The sequence below is a fragment of the Bombus flavifrons genome, chromosome 4 (assembly GCF_040668555.2).
Source record: "Bombus flavifrons isolate JBK064 chromosome 4, iyBomFlav1_principal, whole genome shotgun sequence".
Classification (NCBI taxonomy): Eukaryota; Metazoa; Arthropoda; class Insecta; order Hymenoptera; family Apidae; genus Bombus; species Bombus flavifrons.
In genome coordinates, this window is record NC_138445.1 from 6898662 (window position 1) to 6917262 (window position 18601).

The window sequence follows — 18601 nt, forward strand, 5'->3', positions numbered from 1 at the left end:
ACCCGGCAAGGGCGAAAAGCAGAAATATCCACGGTTAGAGACGGAAACGGGGAAAACGAAGGAACGAAGAAACCAAGAAAGAGAAGTCGGTGTAGCGGGGGATAGGAAAGCCCGGAAAAAGCGACAAGGAGAGATGGACTGATAGAGAAAAGGAAGCGCGCAAACGGGGTTGAGGGGCAAGAGAGTGGTAACGGGAGTTGAGAGGTGGAGGAGGAGAGATTTGTGAAGGTACGAGAAAGCAGCAGAGGTAGCAGCAGTGGCAGCAGCAGTGCCCGGGCATCAGGGCACAGTTTGGTCGGCGCAGGCGCTAGCCGGTAGACGGTTCCTGGTGCGGGCTGCAGGCGGCAGAGAGTAGGGAAGCGAGGGGGTGTATGTCAGAGGGTGCCCGTAGGAAGTTTATCGGCGGCGAGTGGCGGTGGGTGGAAGTGGTGCCTTCGGAGGAGGGGTTGTAGGTGGACGGTGGAGGTGGAGGTGGAGGTGGAGGCAGGAGCATACTCCGTACACCGAGGATTTCCAGGTAGCAGACAGTCTACGGCCCGGGACAGAGGGACCAGGACCAGCCTCGGGAAGGAGAGCTTGTCGTGGACCCTCTTCCTTATCGATATACGACGAGTAAACGTATCGTTCAGTGTCAGTGTTAACTTTGAATATTTACAAGCTTCACGGTTAACGTCTGTGCAAGAATAATTTATTCGATGACAATTCAATGCGTCTCCATTTATTCTTGAAACATTACCCTCAGTGCTTGCGTTTCTAGACAAATACTATTAGTGTGATTATTAACGTTGCGATCCGTGGATCTACGAACATATTACTGGACCCGTGGCCGAGAGAAAAACAAGCCGAGAAGAAGAAAGAACGCGGAGATGAGCGGAGTCGTTCGGCCGGGAACTGCTCGGAGCACGTGCCTCGCACGCAGAAGGCGCTCCGAGCGGCACCAGGTGCGCTAATCGAGGACCGATTTGCGAAACAAAGTGATACGATTAATAGAACGGTTGCATCACGATACGTCTTTGTATTCTCCTATATCTGAGGTTTAGCAGCGTTTCACTGACACGATCTACGATTTTCGTTAAGAAAGAACCGGCAAGCAGGAATGCCAGCAGCTCGTGCCGTTAAAGCTTCGAGGACGATCTCGATGATCGCTTCGTTAACGTCTCTTTTGACGTTTATCGGAATCGACGGCATGGGACACGTCAATGGACACAATGTTGATCGTTCTGGCCTTCATCAAGGTAAAAATATTTGCCAACTACTCTTTTCTTTGTCTCGCCGGTGTCACGTATCATGTGTACAGGAATATTACATAATTTTCCCTTTCTTTCCAACTTTTACGCGTTAACCCTTCCTCTGTTATTGTTCTTTGTTGGAGAAAGAAAGCGCGATCGGACGAACAGAGTAAATAGTTTATCGATAAGAAATCGATTATTGCCCCGTTTGCCACGTACGTTGCTTGCTGCGGGTTAATCGATATAGATCGATAATCGTAATGAAACGTTGGTAGTAACGAACGTCGTCGAACTTTCAATTAATCGTTAATCATTCGCGAAACATCGATTTATATGCTATGTGACTCCTCGATGACACGTATAATGTTTCGATAATGTGACGATGGAACTTTGAAACAACGCATAAGTCGATAAGCATGTAAATTTATGTAATAAAACAAGACAAGACAAGGCACAAGAATAAGCACTAAATAGAAATTAACGGCCCAGATATGTCTTCATGGTTAAAAGTGGGTATTTACGTATCGTACGAAAGTTATACATATATATATGTATATATATATACATACCTCAGATCTTCATGACAAAATCAACTAACCCGAATACTTTACACGCAAATGTCAGCAACATTTAATCGTAGACGAACGAGCGAATCACGCAATGTGCTTTTCAAAGTAGCAAATCGTCAACTTTTTATATACAATAGAGAGACTAGTTTAGTAGGAATAGAGCAGTTTCGTTTGCAACAGGAAGTCAACGTACCCACCATATGATTTGTGAATGAGAGCGCGCATGGAATGCATACAGTAACGCGTATTGACAGGTGAAAAGCGCGAAAATGAATTTTTGACAGGCCATCGGTAAATGTCTATCGCTACTCAACTAGTTCGACAGTTTTTCGATGGTTTCGTAAGAGAAACCGCGCCAAAAATCCCTATTTATACTTGCATACCTCATGACAAGTACCTTCGTTCGACAGGATATCGGCAATTGTTGTTCTACAGGCGTTTCATCAACCTAAACGTTCGTTTAACTATCTGCTACTTTTACACGTTAAACAAGTATCATAATCGGAAATCTCGTGTTCCCTATGTATGATATTGGTAAAAATAATGAAAAAGCAAGAAGAAAGTAAGCGAAATATTATTGATATATTGAATCTTTGCCAACATTAAAGAAAATATTATAAAAAGGATCAAGTTTATCTAAGGAAAATCATGATTTCGATATAACGTGTGTAGCGTAGACGAGAAGAAAGTAAGAGAGAAGTACGAAAAATTTCGTCAGATAGAAAAACACGAAGATCGTGGTTAATTAAGAGCAAACTGAAGTAAGAGGGAAGAAAGGGTAGAAAATTACGAACGGCAAGTGTCGTAATCCACAGTACGTAAAGCGTTCAGCTTAACGAACGATCCAAACTTTCGCTTCTAACACGTAAGGTCAACTTACGCCAAAAAAGATCCAAAATGTACTGCCTGGAGGCGATCGTTCAACCCTTCACCGTTTCGAGCCCACGGGCAAAAAGTCATTTCACAGCCGCTACACTTTTTACCACAGAAACAAGACGTGCCATGTGCCACTGCTTACCGTATTTCCTCAAGTTTTAGCGTCTCCCTCTCCCTCCCTCTTTCTTCTTCCTTTATTTTTGTATCATTCCGTTCTCGCCCTCTTATCTGTTTTGTTTTAAACGTATCCGGCAAGCAACATTCGTTACATTCTGCCTACGATATGCATTGATATTTTCTAAACAACGTGAAGAGTAACCACGAGTGATTGTTATAACGGTTAACTAAAAATGCTTTCGCTTATAATTAAATTTGTACATTTTATTGAAATCTTTCACGAGATTATCGACCCCACAGAACACACGTTGGGCCTGACGGGTATATGCTGTATGTTTCATGTTATAAAATATACATTTTCTTTAACTACACTTTTTTACTAAAATTCATGGAGCCGTTGACATTAAATAATAAAAAATATATCTTTCAGTCTGGATGATTACTGATAGAATAATAATTAAATTGAGGAAGAGGGGGTAATAAGCCTGATAGACCCGGCGTGCGCACTGATGTGACTTTTGTTCACGTGTGCAATCTAGGATTAATCAATAAACAATAACCGAAAATAGAGATACTAAAGGAAAACGTTATGAATAATTCTCTTTCGAATGAGTGATATTACAGTATATATACGATTATATATATAAATATAATTATATATAATGTTTGGCAAAAGTATAGATATTTTTTTCCTACTCATTCGCATACTCTCATATTTCCCACGTTTAGCATGCACGCGTGCGGAGATGCAGATAATAGAAGTTAGCTTGTCAGGTTGTCAAGAAAACTTTTGTAGAAAATTAAGCTTTATTGTTGCGAAGACGAGTTAAAGTTCTATAACAAAGTTCTTAGTGACAGTTCAAATTCCCACTAGAAAGATGTGATTGGCCATATCCTCTATTTATTCGATTTCTGAACTTCATAACCTCGCGAGACTTATGTTTGTTTATTTCTCATTCTTTATCTATTTCTCCAATCGGAGAGCTAGATAGGTACAGGTAGATACGTGCATAGCACATATAAGTTGGAACAGATAACTTGAGAATGTTGACGCTTGAAACGGATGCGGAAAGAGGAATAGCTATAATTATGCATCCAAGAAAATTACGTCGCTTAATCGCTTTGGAACGAGCATTCTTAATATTTCTCCCTAATACTTTTTCCTAATTACAATTATTTCCCATTTACATAAATCTCCTTATATATACTGTATATTCCGATTTGTCTGATATATGTTTACCATTACTGCACATTAACATATAAAACAAGTAGCTACTATGTAAAAAAACATTTAAAAAATTCATTCAAATTCTTCTTTATTATATTGATTATACTTTTAAACAAAATGAGAAAAGAGTGATTGAGCAGATACTCATCGATGTAATATAACAATCAGGTAACGTGGATAAACGTCTGCTCCTATTGTGTTACATCAGAATCTGTTTTTCTATACGAAAAATCAGAAATAGTGATTTAATTATATCAAATTATCGGTAACACCAATTATACCAAACAATTTGTAAAACATTCTTAATAAACAAGCTTCCGAATCACGCATAAACCTAAAACGCACCTGATATAGTCGTTGCACACACAGACAAACCTCTTTTCATTCACCTTTCGCACAGTTCTGTCCACATGCACGCGGTATGCATTTTTTCTCTAGTCACCTCGCCATAGGGTAACTTTCCGCCGTGTTTTTGCACATGTACGTAGTTTGCATATGGGAACAAGTTGTATCGTAAGACGGCGCGCGGTTTACCTTGCTACGTTGCAGAGGCTACTTAGAGTAGCGGCAAGTGTGTATAGGGAAAGGAGCGAAGGGAGAGAGTTTAGAAAATAGAAAAGGCGAGAACACACGAAACGCAACTACAGGAAATCGCATGCAATGCGACCTACTTCGTGAAACGGTCGGAATTCGGGATTCGTTATTAAGAAAACTTCGGTGCCAACCGATAGCATGAATTTTCCAGATCTTACGAGCAAACTCCTAAATTGTCGAATTTACTTGTCGTAAGATTAGATACTTGGTACGAAGCTGTGTTTTTCTTTTACGGTACAAATCGCGTGTTTTAGGCATGTACGCGTAAGAGCTGAAAATTTGAACGCAGAAGAATTTAACGTACCAAAGTCTTAAATGCTTTCGATGTACAGCGGTTCACGAAAGTATTCGAACGCTCGCCAAAGAAAATTTTTATGAACATATAATGTGCATCGTACGAAATTTTCTGTTATTTCGTTAATACCGTAACGAGATACGGCTATCGCGATTACAATAGTACAGTTTGAAAATGTATATGTAGAAATTACGACATGATTAAAATTAAGCCATTCATCGCAAACATATATGTGAAGAAAAATTGCTATACAACATGAATAATAATCTGAAGCATACAATTGGTGCCAAAAGTATCTCACTAAATATCGTGGCTCGTTAATATAACAAACAATTGACTGTTAAAATATTTCGATGATGTTCGCCAAGTATGTGCCTTCAACAAATATCTTGCAACTTCTATATGTACGCATTTGTAGATTCTTTTCAAGTTTTACGAATATAGTCACGATAATCGCGTCTCATTACTAGTATAATGGTACTGGTGCTAATGGAATTTCAAAATGTTTTATGTCTCATGTGTATACGTGAAAGTTTTCTAATACGAATATCTTCGCGAACTACTGTATGTTGCAAGTATAATTTACCGTAATATAGGTTTCTTTTTTTCGTCGTATGTATGTAAATCCTTTTCTTTACTGGTTCTTTCCACAACTTCGCTTTTTTAATATAAATTACGTGCTTTAGTCTTTTAGAAATTTCCGAAATTTCGTTGTTTATTGTTGTATTAAGTTGGAACGTTTTCTTTTACAATACCGAATCGGTTAGTGAATTGAGGCTGACTACTTAATGAGAAGCTTGATGAAGAAATTTAATATCGCTCGGTATTACAGTTCGCCTACATACAAGGAACCTTGTCCAGGGAATTGCATGTTAAAGATAACGCGCATTCTGTACACTTCGATAGAAACCAGGTTCACTTTATTAATTCCGCCGAGGTAATTTCATTGAACTTCGTGACGAACATACTTTTAAATCCTATTGTCAACGCAATAAGAAACGAATTACTATAATATTTTCTATATTGCGACAATATGAAATAATTGGAATAATAAGATGTTGCAGTTTTTAATATGGTAGATTCAAGCCAGAGATGCAATATATCGATACAATTTAATTGAAATTTGTTTACATTTAATTTAAAATTATTTGACTATTACCAGTTTCAAATGTTCATCACGCGTCGAATGTATTTGGCAACTCTCCTATCGCTTTATATTTATAAATATATTTTCGTGCCTACTTTTTAAACACGCTATGCTTTTTATATTTTTTCGTTCTCCCTTTCCTGCATTTATTTCAATCTCCTATTAAATAATATTATTATGTTTCGCCAAGACGATGTAAATTAGTTACTTATACGTGGAAGTTATTTTACACTTTAGAGGGAGAAGGAAAATTTCCAACAAGCCTGGAGGCTACGAACTTTCCACCTTTGCCAGTGAAACTCTATCCGCTCCCAAATTTACTCCTGGCATTCGAAGCAATTCGCATAATCTCGCACTACCTGACTTTGTTCACCTTTCAAGGCTAAATCTGTGCATAATACGCGGAGTGGAATTACGTACAATTTCTAATATTTCTGTTAAATAATTTCGCTCGAATAATATCATTATGGTATGGATGTATTCTATAATACTATGCTTCTATATTTTCAAATGAAACAATACGTTGTAAGATCATCACGACAATATCTGGAAAAGTGTAACCTGACACGTTATCGCGTTACATCATCCAAATTTTAGAATGCATCTTCGATCGAGCGCATCTTTCAAAAGCAATATGCTACTGTACTTTTACATTGTTTCGTGAAAGTAAATTATAACGAGAATAGAGACGTAATACGTATCCAAAATATATGCTTCACAAAATCACGTAGCTAAGATATCGTATCGTGAATAGCTACTACACGAAGGCGTTGTAATCGTTATAATCAAACGTTGCGATAGTATAAAATTGACAGAATGATTGTTTAACAATGTATCGAATAGTGTACGTTGTTTTGTCGACGTATGTGTAAAAGGTATATTGTGTTCGGCGATGTATGTCGAAGGTTGATGAATGTTGAAAATTTGCAAAGAAGACAACGAGGTACGAATATTAATTACTCGGAAAAGCATTTAATTACAGAATCGTGGAAAATTGAAGGGAAATTGTGAGAGAAGAAAGGCGTCGAATCGAGGGAACTGTCATGAGCAAATACAGTAGCGCGATAGAGAAGAGCGATGCAGAGAAGGATGATGGAGGGAAGGACAGCGAAATTGACTAAGCATGCATGAGTCATGGTGTTTGTTAGAGCGTTTGCTAGAAGATTTAAGGCTAACATCCATTTAACAGCACTGCATCAGACCGGCGACGTTTAGATGTCCAATTGCTCACGCGTGGATGCTGTTTACCGCACACCTAACATATTGACATCGGACGACATAACTCTATTAATTTTTCGTTATCTGTCACATGGAAGGCAATACGTTACCTGTGAATAACCACATCGTTAGCCACATGTATGAGCAGCATGTAATCATCTTCTGATCGGCAAAACATTTATGCCGAGAATCTCATCTCTGTGCAGACAACGCAGTGTATCGATACTCATTGCTGTTATGGATATGTGAACGAATTTATATTTAAACTACATATGATAATGTAAATACGTTGACATCGGTTTGATTTTTATCCCCATTTGTATGCTGTGCTTTTAAGCAGATGAAAGCTTTTTATGCTATATAGGAAATGCTACTTTGCGATCCGAGCTGATTCGAATGTAACACTTAACGACACAAGAACGATTAGATACGCGACGATAAATTACTTTATGTGATAGCTGATCTGCCTGTGCAATTGAGCGATTTTCCTTGCAACTGGTAACAAATCAAACTTTCGACATTCCTTCCGATCGATTCCTTCGATCGAAAATGTTTACAACTGAAGATATTTTGTTTTTATTTTTTTTTTTTTTTTTTGTTTTATACATTTTTTTACCACCACATACGATTTACGCTAAAGATATGGGCTTTAAAATACAACAATGCTTCGTTAATATCAGCTGAAAAAGGCTCGTTAATAGCGATTCCGTTACGTCCCTCTGTTCACAATTCTCGGAGATAGTTGAAGCGAAGTACCGTTGTTTTTTGAGCTCAACTCTGGTTAGCGAAATAAATACAGTGGCTGAAGCTGGATGGGAGAACAAAGACATCGCGTCTCCTCTACTGGCAACCGACGAACAATGTACTAACATATATATATGAATTATTTTCTCTCGATAGAACGAGCTACAACAAATTGTTTAGATTTCCTCGATTAGAACGGGTCTGGGTATAAACACGATCAAACTATTTTGAACTGTATGTTTTTAATCGATGGAGAATACAAATTCTATTATTTCCAATGTAAATGATCACTCTCATGCGTTGTTGACTTTACGCGACAAAATTTCTACTCTCTCGCCTACTCCTATTCGCTTTGTCTATTTTTGGCCTGAACCAAACTCGAAAAGCTTTAATCGCGAATTCGTTAATGTAAAGCTTACAAAAAGAAGAAAATGAAATTTAATATTAAGGAGAAATGTGTACGAAAATAAACAATGAAAGGCGAAGTACTCAAGAATAAAGGATATAGACAGTTAGGATAAAAGAAATAAAGATACAAATAATACGAGTTCCGTTAAAAGGAAACGGTCAATCTAATATCACGACGAAAGAGAAGTCTCTCAAGATTAAAAATTTGAATACGTAAAATAATATTAAAAGCAAAGAGATGTTGTTTGCTTATAGTTGCCATTGATTTCCTTTAGAAAGGAGTCCATAGCAAGACGAATGTGTATAATCTGTGATTTTACGAAGTTCTGACTGAAAGCGAAATAAAATCCAACCAAAAGATAAATGAAATGAATTCCTGAAACGTAATAGTTGTTACTACCATATGTATATGTCGGGCCGTATTAAATATGTGTTCAATGAAATGAAGTATTACAATAAAGTTTCGTAATGAAGTGTTATAAACCGTTTCATTGGAAGCCATGTCCACAAAGTTTTGCGAGCCAAGAGTCTTGTATAGGAATACGCCCGTTGAATACGCATAGTGCGCGGCATGTATTCTCTTTGAAGTACTGGTGGAATATTCAAAAAGTTCGTAACAAAGAATAGCGTTATAATATAAATTCAGCGAGTTTAAACGATAGGAGAATAAACGTGATTTGAAGAAATTATACTGAGTCAGTGATCAGCCTGCTTACTCGAGACCTATGTGCAAAAAACTCGGTTTCATTTTATATCGACTATTTGATATGATAATATTAATTGACGTTTAATGATATTTTGACGAATGAAAATTTGTTTGAGGAAACAATGTCATATTTTGCAGCATTGGAATACAGCGATTGGAATTTAACGGTAAATCGTAGCCGAAGATATTAAAGAAATGGATATAACATGTGGAAAATTGACGAAACGTAAAAAGTTTCGATTGTTGTTATTAAGAAAACTTAAACGCGCAAACCACCGATATGAATTTCCACGTTTCTCGGGGGAAATGGATCGTTTGCCAAATTTATTTTCGTCGTTCCAAGCACAGCGTGGACTGTGCCACGATCGATCATATTTTTTTTGCCAGTGAAACTGTACGATCGGCAGTGGTAACTGGAACGTTCGTCTATGTTCCAACTGCCGTTGTGTCCAAAGTTGGAAATGATTCATTAGTAATGGTACCGCTGGTACGACCGGTATTGGGAATTCAATGCCTTCGCCGGCAAGTTTTCGATTAAATCAATCGTCATGGAGTTTCGACTCGGTGTTATTTGAATCTTGTCGACGTTTAAATATCCTAAAGTCTCGACTTTCGAGAACTCTTGAGAAACTGAGAATATTTTACCTTGACGAACAATACAAAAAAATATGAATACACGTTGAATGATAATTAAAATCTTCAAAGCACTGCATCATACGTAATTCATATAGTGTCATTCTACATGGCACACATCGTTCTGCTAATTTAGATGACTATTGAGAGAATGAATCTTTGACTGTTGAACAAGAAGTTAATGAATATTAAATATAGTCGAATTTGTACATTTTTATCATTATTTTTCGTTGATTTTAGATGAAGAAACAGAAATTGACTAATACAAGAAAGTGCTAATATTATAAGTGGAAACATTACTACACATACGTACGGTACGGTAGATAATAATTTCTATCGTGCGAAATGGTCTTGCACTTTGTCATTAACGATAAGAACTCAAATCTATCTAACATTTCCATAGGAAATAGTGTATCTGAGAGCGATCCTCCTACCAATTACGCAATATCCTCAAAAAGAGATATACGTACATTAACTTTAATTATAGATCCTCTAAACCAGAACAAATACATGTGTTATCTACTGAATCACTATTTTCGATAGCGATTCTAATAATACGAAAAAGCTTCCAATCTCTGTATCGTTTCTATATAGTTGAAAAAGTTCAGGCGCTAGTTAGCCAAATAGTTAAAAAAGTTAAGGCGTTAAATAAGAAATAGTTTTACATAGCCGATAAAAAGAATGATATTTAGCAGGTTAAAGGAAATATTTCTGAGGGAAAATAAGGGACAATGGGTATAGAGGTTGTAATGTTCAACGTATCTGCATGTACGCAACGCAATGTCCAAGCGGAACATATGTATTGTTATAGGATGATAAAGTTTAATTTAAAACACTATGAATCTTCTGTTTACTGTGCCCACCTAAATCCTCCAATACAGAGGATCTCTAAAGAAAAGCTTGTCGTGTTTTTCGTGAGCCTGGGAAATACGTTCCTGACGGACGATGACTTTAACGCTACAAGCGTTGACCGGAGCACAGCAATTACATTTACAAATTCTAAAAGATAGATTAGTCGCAGAAAATACATTGTCTGATAAATTAGTTCGTAGGAAGTCTGTGCTTTAATTTATAGGTTTAACGACTTGACGGCGGAATACGACGCGATAAGAAAACAAATGTAGAGAAAAATGGAAAAAGAAGAAACGCCAGAAAAAACAATTACGAGTCTCGCTTGATTTTTTACTATCTCTTGACAATTATTTTCTTGAAGTATTCAAATTACTTTCAACCGAAACGCTAACTTTTTCTCCAATTCTAGGAATGAAACTTTAATAGCACATTATAGTGTTAATTATCTTATTCCATATACCAAACATTTTACGCGGGTATAAAGAACTGAAATTAGATTTAAATTCGATTTACATTCCAAGAAGTCTCGTGAGAAGCATTTAAGAAAAGCATTTCGATAATACAATGGAAACGTTCATTCGCGCTAATAGGAAGAAGAGAATTAAGTAGATTTTTCGTTGATAGATTTACTTCCGTGATGTTAATCTTCGTACGTTTTAGAAAAAGGACCAGAACCATTAATGGTAGAATTAATTAAACGGTAGAATCAAATTAAATTGACTCTGATTTGATTAAAGATTTACATTAAATTCGTGGCGTGGCCGAGTTATACAATATTTTTACTCGGCGTTCTTAGATAAAATGAAATTTTTATTTCCGTATTACGTGCGTGTTTTGCTCTTTTTTCTACAACCCAAAATGCTCAGAGTACTGTGGTACTTCAACATTATCATAACTTTTGTACTCTGTTTTATTACCATACAGCCTCATCATCAGGCTGTTTGAAGAAAATTAATTTTATGTAGATAGTTACGAACGACAGGTTTACATTTTTACGTATAAATAGGATATCCGTAAAAATCAACTTACACACGCGTATTGTGCTTTCTCGTTAATGGAATTATACTTTTACGACTCCTGTGTTCCTCGGTTACTCGTATTTAAACATTACAGAACATATCGAGAATATGTCAAAGAAAACGAACGTATTTGTCAGCATACAATTTGATAATATCAAGCCGATTGCGATTCGAAGTTGTAAGGTCCAAAGTTATAACAAAGTTTGTTAATATTCAGAAAGTTTTTAAAGTCCACAGAAGAAGCCTGGTAAAGTTCTAATTTTAAAGTTCAGCGACAAATTCTTTTCATAAGTCCAGAGAAAATTCTTTTTCTTTCTAACTGTCTCGTCCTTTATATTTTATTCATTCGTCTTTAGTGGTACTCCTTTGTGTTGAAATTTAACTAAGTCAGGAAATATATCATCAATTTCAGCGAGCTTTCTGAATTTTCAGGAGCATTTCTGATCATTCGGCACCCTGTATGATCGTTTAACAAGAGAACTTTGGTAACCCGGGAATTTCAGTCTCTCTTTTTAACCTTGCAGATTTGTAGAGGATCTCGATATAAGTATTAGACGAATGATTTTTGCTTTCTTTTTTTAGTATCAAGACGTGTCTTTGCACGTAAATAATATTTTCCTATAAAATTGTGAGAAAGTGGAAAATCGTTCGAGTGAAAGCTAAGCGCGTAAAACTGTGGAATGAAATTGCTAGAAATTTTAATCCTTAAATTAAATTCTTCTACCATAACTATGTTCATTTGTCGTCAGTCATTCCACGTTCTTTTGTATATTATCTGTCATAAGTCATAAGTAGCGAAATCCAGTTAGTAAAATGGTATAAGTAAACGAAGTAGACGATGGTATGTTAATTACATCGTTGTCAATTTCAACTATAGTTGATACGCCCCCGAATTCTCGAGAAATAGCTTTACACGACGTTATGCTAGATACAATTATGATACAAAGACCGTCAAAGACGATACTCTCACTGAGGATGATCTCGTCTTGCTATTTTAACATTTATATGCATTGCATAAATTCAAATATTGTTTGAATGAACGAGACAATTCGACATCCTGTCCTAAATAGACAAATATCCTTGCGAATCAAATTTGTATATGCGAAGAAAGCAGAAACGCCAGCGAGTTGGAGTATAAAATGAAAGCTCCGTAGAGCCTTTCACTTAGCAAGAAAATCGAAATTTTTTTATAACGACGGCGATGTCTGTGAATAACGCTGCCTTCTTTTCCTTTTTCCTTTTTGCATAAAATTATTTGGAGAAATCAAATTCGTTTTCAGATGTGAAGAAAAATAAAAATTCACAGATTAGCTTTTAACGGATATTTCTTCCATGGAGAACGGGAAAGTAAAAAGAGGAAGTACCCAATACTTCTATCATTGAGATTCTCAGCAAATATACGAAGTTTACAAAAGAACAGGGATTTTCCAGTTACCATGGTTTCCGTGTATGCTCGATCAACGAACGATGATTAAAAAATTTATTAGTTCATAGGTTCCTTTCTTCGTTTAAATGTCAGACGGAAGCTTCGAATGCTATTTAAGTTATCCTACATTTCTGCCGATTTTCGAGCTCCTAAAAATATCAGATGTTTCATTCGTATCATAAGTTTGGTGTAATCTGTTACTGTCAAAAGCTCTTTTTACATTATCTCTCTCCATGAATAGTAAAATATTCGAGTAACGGTAGTTTGAATAAAGCTGGTTTCAATATTTACAATACTCATATTTGATGGTGTATTATGTATCGATTACTTTTTCAATGAATTAAAAGTTTCTGATATAATATTCCCTAATAAATAAAGTAGCTTACAAGGTGATTTCATATTAACCTGTTAATCTTTTACTAACTTCGCTGAAAAAATTATTAGTGGAACACTTTGAACTTGCACTAATTATACTGCAATATAATAAAACATTCATCGACATTCAGTAGAGATTTAATGTTGCAGCAACTACACAAATGTAAGGGACAAATAGAAATATCTCATTACGAATATTGAATTTGAAGAAGATTAACATATGATATTCTTTATGTGTTAAGAAACCTGTCTACGCTGCTTCTTCTATATCAATTGGAAAATACTAAATCAATAATATTAGCTTGTTAAATCAATTCAACATCTGTATATGAAACTGCATATATTCTGATTCTATGCCTTATTTATATTATTGATACTGCATTATCAAACATGTAGAGATACTTCTCGTAGTACGCTTCCGGAGGTAAATAAAAATGACGATGTGGCTCAACAAACAGGATACTTGAGTAAAGAAAGACAAGTCGAAATATGTTAATTTGATTGTACGCGAAGCGATATATGTTTTCTTTTTAACTAAACGTTAAATTGCCACTGAGTTGATACTAGCAAAATTTAATAAATTACTTTTAAACTCATTTGGAGATGTAGAATGCAAATGGAATGTATGACGACTAATTTGAAACCCTAAAACATTTCCAGTTAGAGACTCTGTGCGTTACATGTAATAATTCATGATACGTTTACTGATACTTATAATAAAACGAAAAATGACTGAATTTCGCGATTGTCACGCGAAGCAATTAATAGAAAGCCAGAAGAATCCGCTAGTTTCGAAACTAGTTCACTTCAGTAATCACTCGTGTCGTCCAGATCAGCACGTTTCTCTAAATCCGACAAATAGATTAACTAAAATTAACAGAGAGAACTATCAATATTATTGTATTGTATTTTTGTGAAATGTAGCTGTAATCATACCATGCATGTTATATACTTAAATGCACAACATAAATGTTTTACCGACTTGTGAAGTTTTTGGTTCGATTGGAGTATTTTCACACTGAGCAATTAAAGTTACTAATTCGTTTGAAAAGCGTAGTAGAATAAAGCAGAAATGTTTAATATATTGTCACAATTAAGTCATAATTTGAAAAAATGAATTTTATTTACGCTGTTCGACCATACACTCGCGTTCCAGTTACTTAAATAGGAAAATAAGTAATCGCGTAATTTTTTCTTTTTTACCATTTTACAATGCTGCTGTTACATATATCGCTATAAATTGTTTTCAGTTTTCGATAAATGAAGCTAAATATTGGAAATTGTGAAAGAAAATTAATGAATTCGTTTATTTAAATGCATACGAAATACATACTGGCGAGAGAACAATGTATGAAGTCTTTATAGTCAAAATTTGTTTATGATATTCTACGTCGAGGTACACGTAGAAAAATATGCAGTGGACAAAAGTAATTACGTGCAACGGTAAGCGCACAAAGAGCGTTTTATTTTAGCAGAAGTTATTGTAATTAAGGTTTATAGGGCTGTTCAATTTCCTTCCGATCGATAGTGTCAATCCGGAAAGCGGGAGAATTAAAAACAATTGTTATCTTCGTTGCGATAACGATACGGTAGCCTTTGTTATATTTTTGTGCAATTTTATTTTTCTATTTACCGTCGTATTTATGATCGTAAACAATATATTAACCAATACAGTTAAATATTAATTTTGTACGTTTATTTACGACAGAAAGAATTACTTTCTGTACTGTAATAATAACAATACTGTAATCTATACTATGTACACAATGTATCCGTTTTATCTTGAAAACACGGAAATATCTCGAAAACTATGTTTAAAACAAATGTTGTAGGATTTCAAAGGGGACATATGCCGATATTTATTTTACAATATTTTGTAATACTCTTGAAAAGCCCTTGTAGAGGTCACGGTTATATTTTTAAATGGGAACTATAACTTTTTTATTCCATATTTTTCTAATCGACGTGAAAACATTTTCAAAACACTACTCGTATTTTTTGTAAAAAATATAAAAATATAAAATATAGAGATATTAATTTTTGAGAAGAATGGAAAATTTCCTTTCCAAACATATAGAAGGACAAGCGACTAATCGTTTTGGGAACAGTAGTTAGTACAAACACACGTATAGACACAATCAGCTATTTTCAGTGCCTCACGATGAATTACAAAGTCTGGCCGAGCTACCTGACCGTGGCGTACGTTGGATCACGCCAATGTCAGCAGAATCGCGGTATATCAAGTTTCAGATTCCATATCTCGACATTGATTTATGCAAAAATACAAGTGAGAAGTGTTTTGAATATATTTCGATGTCGACCACAAGAATAAGGAACAGAAATATGTGTGGTTTCCATTTAATAATATAACCGCGAAGCTTTCCTTTCCCCAAGCCTTTCAAGGTTTTTGCAAGGTGAAATAAATATCGGCTTATGTCCCCATCGAAATTGTACAACATTTGCTGCAAACTTTTTGTTATATCGTCCATAGTTTTCGAGATACTTAGCGTGCTTCCAGATAAAACGGACACACTGTATGTTGGAAGAATTAATTTTATTGTATTATAAAAAAAGGTTTGTATTTGATCTTCGAAATTCGATTGCGTTTCTGCGATCCGGTACAACCGGGAATAGGTGGATTCTTCACGACGAAATAAATCGAAAACAAAGATTAGCGATTTCTTGTTCGCAGCTTCGTTTCCGAGAAAATCCAGTTTGAACATTTTTTAAGCACTTGCCACAATTTCGATTTATCCGATCGTACTCTACGTTAGTATTTTGACAATATTATAAAGGATACTAATTAATACTACATTTTAGTGAAATCAATGTTTAGCTTAACGAAGAAATTGCTGCAATTATCGTTCATTTTGTCGCGAACGAATTGTTGCTCGTCAAGTCACGAGATCACGAAATTGCTGCCAATTAATTTCGAATTCGCACTTGCCCAAATGCCCTGTATAATCCTTTGACGTACATTAGATGTAAAAATTAATTCTTTCCGGTTTTTGTTTAAGTTTGTGGATAGTCAGTGTGAAGTCTGTCGGGAAGAATTTATTATTTCTACGTAATCGTTCACGATTTCTATACTCTACGGCATACACAAATTCTTTGATACAATCCCATAAAAAAGATTCAATTTTGCAGCTGAGATCACCGTTCCGCCAAGACCCAGCGTGACATCGCTTACTCGATTGTAAATACAGGTACAAGGCAATCTAACAGCATTGCTTATAGCGCGGTTAAAGCGCGACAAGTGCAAAGGAGGCACGCGACCAATTTTCGAGCTTCATTTTCTCGAGACCCAAGCTGCGAACAAATAATCGTTATTCTACACTTTCGATTTATTTTTTCACAAGGAATCCACCTACGCTCGGTTGTACTACTCGTACTGGGACATCTTGCGTGTGTATATCGTACACAGTGTGCATATAAGGTGTAATATGTCGAGTGTGTAACGTATTAAACTAACTATACGCCGCCTATTTCAAAGGTAATGAGACTGCTAACTTTATAATTGAGATTGCTAGCGTTGACAAATTATAAGTAAACTATGTATGCAATGCTATCCACGGACCGTATTAGAATATTCAGGTTAAATGCATCTTAATTAGGTTAGATGATACGAGGTAATTATTAAATAACCAACAATATCTTCAACAAGGACGTTATGCGGTTGCTCCATTACCACTTTCGTGCTGGATTATCTCACAACGAATTTTTCTGCGGAAGAAGTTCTAGCGTAGTTCTGGTCTTCTCGCCTCGCTTATTATCTCTCAAGATTAGCGAAGTTCGCCACTCTCATACACTTGAAAACATTCGGAAACGTATAACCGATCAATCGAACTCTCCGGAGGATGAATATTTCTAGCTCTGCTTCCAGGAATGATAAAAATATCTACATCGATGTAGATAGGAACTGCTAACTTCGATGATTACCATTTTAATTCTTAAGAAGGTAACTTAGAATATCTCGTTTCGTCGTTAATAACAATGCACTTAAGTAAACGTGATTTCGTTAACAATTAAAGATGCGAAGACTGAATATTCTTATTACGTAATTACAAATAGATCTTTTTCTTATTTTTTACGAAATTATGGATCGTAAAAAGCTTTCTGTATTATATTAACGCGATATTCGATTGCGATATATTCATTGCATTTTCTTATCTACAAATAGACATCATTTAGCGTGATTTAGTCAAGTACCGTACAATGTAATGAAATAAAATTATAATCTAGAATAGTTCAAATTTGGTTATATCATTAACGCTCGTTTCTTGTTATAATTTTATGCGTGGATATTTATTTATACACAATGAGCTCTTGGGCTTTCCATAAGGGGCCACGGCTAAATTAAACAACAGGAATGTAAATATAAATAAAGTGCTATAAGTGGAATATTACTGGCAGATTGCCATCATAAATTATGACTAGGAATATCCGATTACGTTATATCTTTCTACATCTACCAGATCATCTTACAGGATTCTGTCGAGCATAAACCTAGAAAAGTTAAAACGATCGCGATTGTATCCGTCGACGTTCAAATCGCTTTATACAAATATGTCCGTGTAATGGAATTTGCTAGTAGCGCTTTCGATAACGACGTTTGAAAATCATAATATTCGAGTTAAAGTTTCCACCGGGCGATTCGCTCGATTTCTCGTGTCGAGGATCCAAAATTCATTAACGATGCATAAAGGGATCGCGCACTTATCTATTTCGTCGATCAAAGTGGCTCTTTGATCCCCAGTGCAATTTTTCGATTCTGAATTCCGGTAAGGGCGAGCAAACAGCGATAACCGTGATTGCATAGATTTTCGTTTTGAAGCTCACTAGTTCCGCTAGGCTGCTACTGGAGAAGCGAGAAAGGGCTTACATTTGGGACGAGATAGAAAAAGAGAGATAAGAGGTGGAAGGAAGAAGGAAAAAAAATTGGTTCGAGTCTGTTTTGCGCATCGTACAATTTTCTGGTTCGATGTGAGGTCGAACGTGATGTTTCGCCCGGAGTGTTCTCTTTTTCTCCGCCTGTTCTCTCTCGCTCGTCCGATATAACGTTTGGTTGCCTTTTCACGTTCCTTTCCTTTTCGTTTTTCTCTTCTTTATTTCTGTCGTCAAGCATGGCCGTCTGTCGTCCTCCTTCCGCGGCTCACAGCCATCGG

General features: G+C 35.9%; 1 protein-coding gene across 2 annotated transcripts in view; it reads left to right on the forward strand.

Moving 5' to 3' along the window:
* Positions 1-492: 492 nt before the first annotated feature.
* LOC138179310 (lachesin) overlaps positions 493-18601 on the forward strand; it is a 97820-nt gene continuing 79711 nt past the window's right edge. The window contains exon 1 of one of the 2 annotated variants that reach the window (XM_069111971.1): positions 493-1235. In XM_069111971.1, coding sequence (XP_068968072.1) covers positions 1097-1235 — 139 coding nt within the window. In that variant the 5' untranslated portion in view covers positions 493-1096. The remainder of the gene's footprint in view (positions 1236-18601) is intronic. The other variant, XM_069111970.1, reaches the window with a different exon arrangement.